This window comes from Aspergillus eucalypticola, assembly GCF_003184535.1.
Source record: "Aspergillus eucalypticola CBS 122712 chromosome Unknown BO83scaffold_14, whole genome shotgun sequence".
Lineage (NCBI taxonomy): Eukaryota > Fungi > Ascomycota > Eurotiomycetes > Eurotiales > Aspergillaceae > Aspergillus > Aspergillus eucalypticola.
The window spans coordinates 738,645-742,184 of NW_020290288.1; the positions used below are offsets into that span (position 1 = coordinate 738,645).

General features: G+C 51.8%; 1 protein-coding gene across 1 annotated transcript; it reads right to left on the minus strand.

Annotated features, from left to right (window-relative positions):
• Nucleotides 1-1,036: 1,036 nt before the first annotated feature.
• Nucleotides 1,037-3,208, minus strand: medA (transcriptional regulator medA; the record flags this gene model as incomplete). Its single annotated transcript, XM_025527587.1, has 3 exons — nt 1,037-1,489; nt 1,548-3,031; nt 3,169-3,208. The coding sequence occupies 3 exons, from the start codon at nt 3,206-3,208 to the stop codon at nt 1,037-1,039; spliced, it is 1,977 nt and encodes a 658-aa protein (XP_025387673.1).
• Between the last annotated feature and the right edge of the window lie 332 nt (nt 3,209-3,540).

Genomic DNA, 3,540 nt, shown 5'->3' on the forward strand with positions numbered 1-3,540 from the left:
AAGGAGGAGAAGCGGAAGAAAGTGGGTTTGAGTCACTGCGATTACTGAGTAATTACGGTGAGTGACGGCTGGCTGGTATTTTCCCCGCCCCGGTCAGGTGATGGTGGCGATAAGATAAAAATGAAAAATTACGAACAGGTACCGCTGGGTATGAAAATGTCGGATTTACGGAATTGCATCTGTCTTCTGGATTGGGGATCGATTATTAGATTACTTATGTAGTTGTGCACTCTGCCTCCTCCAAATGTCAAAGGGAATGAAGAACAAGTCAGAAGAAGTAAGAAATAAACAGGATTATTCACAGACGCCGCAAGCTATGCATATATAGATCCGCCCTAACAAAACCAGTCACCAAAAACTGGTGGCAACAGGGTCCTGTGAATATACCAGGGACCATCTCCTCAGATAGGAGCAGAGGAACCCAGCAGCGGACGACAACAGTGATAACAACAACACAATAACACAAGGTGCACAAATCTGATCCCAAATCCCATTCCACACTTTTGATCCTTCGCCAATCCAGATGTCTGGTACATCAATCCCAAGTGTTATCCCAAACCTGCAACCTAGAAGGAACGACGGCAGCGCCATGCTATGCCAGATAGTTGTACAGCTTCGTAAAGGAGTGAAAGCCTCATGCCCACATGAAAATGCAACATTAACCCAAGAAAAAAAGAAAAAAGGAAGAAAACATGGTTTAAATGGTGAAGAACGGGAACAGTTCGTCTATAATGCATCAAAGCAAAAAAGGATATCGGGCATCAAGGCATGAAGAAGGGTAATAGTATAAGGAGAGACATAAGATCATTCACGGTGATCATAAAAAGAAGAATAAGTGGCAAAGTCCAGGAGCCCCGGGACTGAACTAGCCTGGGCAAGAAGATCCCACAGGGCTCAGCGCCCAAGTCTCATGGCAAAGGAGTGACGATAATCAAAGAGGTATCAATGAGGTATGCAAGAAACACAACGCAAGAGAGCGGAAAAGCCAAACGCCAGTTGATGCAGATTACCAAAGAGGAACCGAAACGCGGGTGATTCAAGACCCGTGGGCCTGGCCATGCACGGAATACGGCATGGGAGCAAGGTAGTTGTAGCACGCGCTGCTGCTGGGGTTTCCAGTGGCTGCGGCAGAGCTGAGAACAGGATTCAGCTCCCAAGTTCTGCTGTTTACACTGGCTGTGAGCCCAAGTTGGCTCTGCTGCTGACAGACAGAAGGGTACGAGTAGGGGGTAGCCAAGGCGGAAGAATAGGGCTGATTGACACTAGCCAGTCCGCCTCGCAGTTCCGAGCCGCCCGTCATAGAAGGGGGTGTATATGTCGAGGCAGCTAGGCTGGCTCCATAGTTGGCTGAGGCAGCAGTATCTGACACGGACTGAGGCGACGCTGCATTCTGAGGCTCAGTGCCAGAGTCAGAGGCAGCGCCGTTGCTGGTGTAGTTCGATCCAATCGGGGTGGCCAGGGTTCCGGAAATCGAAGAGTAACTAGCAGACTAGATAGCCAACGGTTAGCCTTGTTCGGGATGGCTATGAAACGAACGAGTCACTTACGTATTTACCGATTATCTTCTTGAGGGCATGGCTGAGGATCTTCCATGGGAAGACCTTCACGTCCTTCTCGATATTCCTGGGCTTTGGTGCGGGAAACCCCATGATGACTTTGAAAAAGTCCTCACTGTCAGCCTTGGCCTTGGACACTGTAAGTGGTCGGAAGCCTTCCAGGTTTCTGCGGATGCGGTTCTTCTCTTCCACCGTGAAACGGACTCCCACCAAGGACTCGAGCAAGTAGATGGTGTCAACGCTGGTAACAAAGCATTCGTCTTTCCCATCCCAGTAGATGCAACTGATGCAGATACTATTAGGAGCACGGTCTTCAGGCGCCACGGGCTTGAAGTCTGCGTGGATTGTGCTGCCACTCTGCATCCGTGTAAATTGAACCAACCGACGCTTTGCCTCCCGCTCTTCTCTGGACCAGCTTTCCGTCATTGAATCGAGATCACCATTCAACTTCAACACTGCCTTCGTCGGGCACATAGCATAGGGATTGAACGACTGCGTTTGGCCATATGCGCCCGACTGTTGCAACGTCGACGTCCGAATGAGGGTGGGATTTCCGAACCTGCCTGGTGATGCTTGGCTTTGCTGACGCAGAGGATGGCCGATAGTGTAAGTAGTGCTTCGTACATCGTTGCTGACCGCGAGGAACGACGGGCTGTATGATGGGGTGATAGGTGATGGCGCCCGGATAGACGCTTGAGACGTGTTAGATAGGCCAGGATACTGGGTCGAAGGAACTCGCGGCGATGCCGCCGTGTGGTGTGGGCTGACGAAGCTATTCATTGCGGGCAGAGACTGCAGATACGGTGAATAGGAGGCGGAGGATACGCTGGGCGATTCCTTTGCATGCATTGGTGGGCCGGTGACTCGTTTGGGTGCCCTGGAGAGGGGTTCGTCCGCGTATGAAGGCACCCTCCGCTTGCGAGACTCGTCGGAAGGCGACTGCATCGAAGCATGTTCATAGGTATAAACTCCCACTTGTAGCGTGATTGCATGGCAGTCATTATGGTCCATGGACACTTGCAAGGGAACTGCGAACGACGGGGAGCCCGTGGAGCTGAAAGGAGGTGTGTCGACGGAAAGTGCATATTGAAACGAAGCACCTTGGAAGCCGAGGAAGTGAGGAACACATTCGCACTTTTTCGAGCCGAAGACCAGGTAAAGAGTCGCAAAGGATGATGAGTGGAGGTCATATGGCGATTGAATCTGGACGAAGACCCTGGTGCCTTCGGAGCCTCTCTGGGGGGAGTAGGAGACAACTTCCGGTATTTGGCGATTCTCGGCGGCCAGCATTGGTGAGCGACCCTCTTCGTAGGAACTCGCATACTCTCCGTTCGCCATGTAGGGCACACAGTCCGATATCTGGCTTGCGTGATCGGGCATGGGGGAAGGAACCAGCGTGGTGGCCGTCACATAAGGTGCCTGGCCATAGCCTTGGTACGGAATGCCATCATGCAGAGATCGAGCAGAGTCGTAGTCTAATCAGGTTTAGTTAGTGCCAGCGTCTCACAAAGTTCAAACGCGGTGGGTGTTCCCTAGGGAACCCTGGACCAGCCATGCCATGTCCACGAGGGGGGAAAGGGGGGGAGGAAGGAGTGGATGTATCAGTGCTTACCGATCAACGCCGTATGCGGGGGCTTCTGGAAAGTAGACATAGACAAAATGGGCTCAGACTTGGCCAGAAGGCCGTCTGAAAAAGCGCCGAGGAACTGTGACTCTTCAGGGTCCGAAAAATCCAACGACTCGTCTAGAATTAACGGTGTTTGTAACTCGGGATTGAACTGTAAAACGCCCCCGGGTCAGTTCAGTGTCCAGGGTGTGGGAGATGGTGGGTGTGACTGCAGGAAAAACAAGGATGAGGCACTCGGCAAGACAGTGGATGAATCAAATATTTTGATTCAGTCGAAAAGCAAGAGAAATCTGGGAGCACACCGAAAAGCAATAGGGCAGCGAGCAGGAAAACCGGACTCACCAAAACACCGTGCGT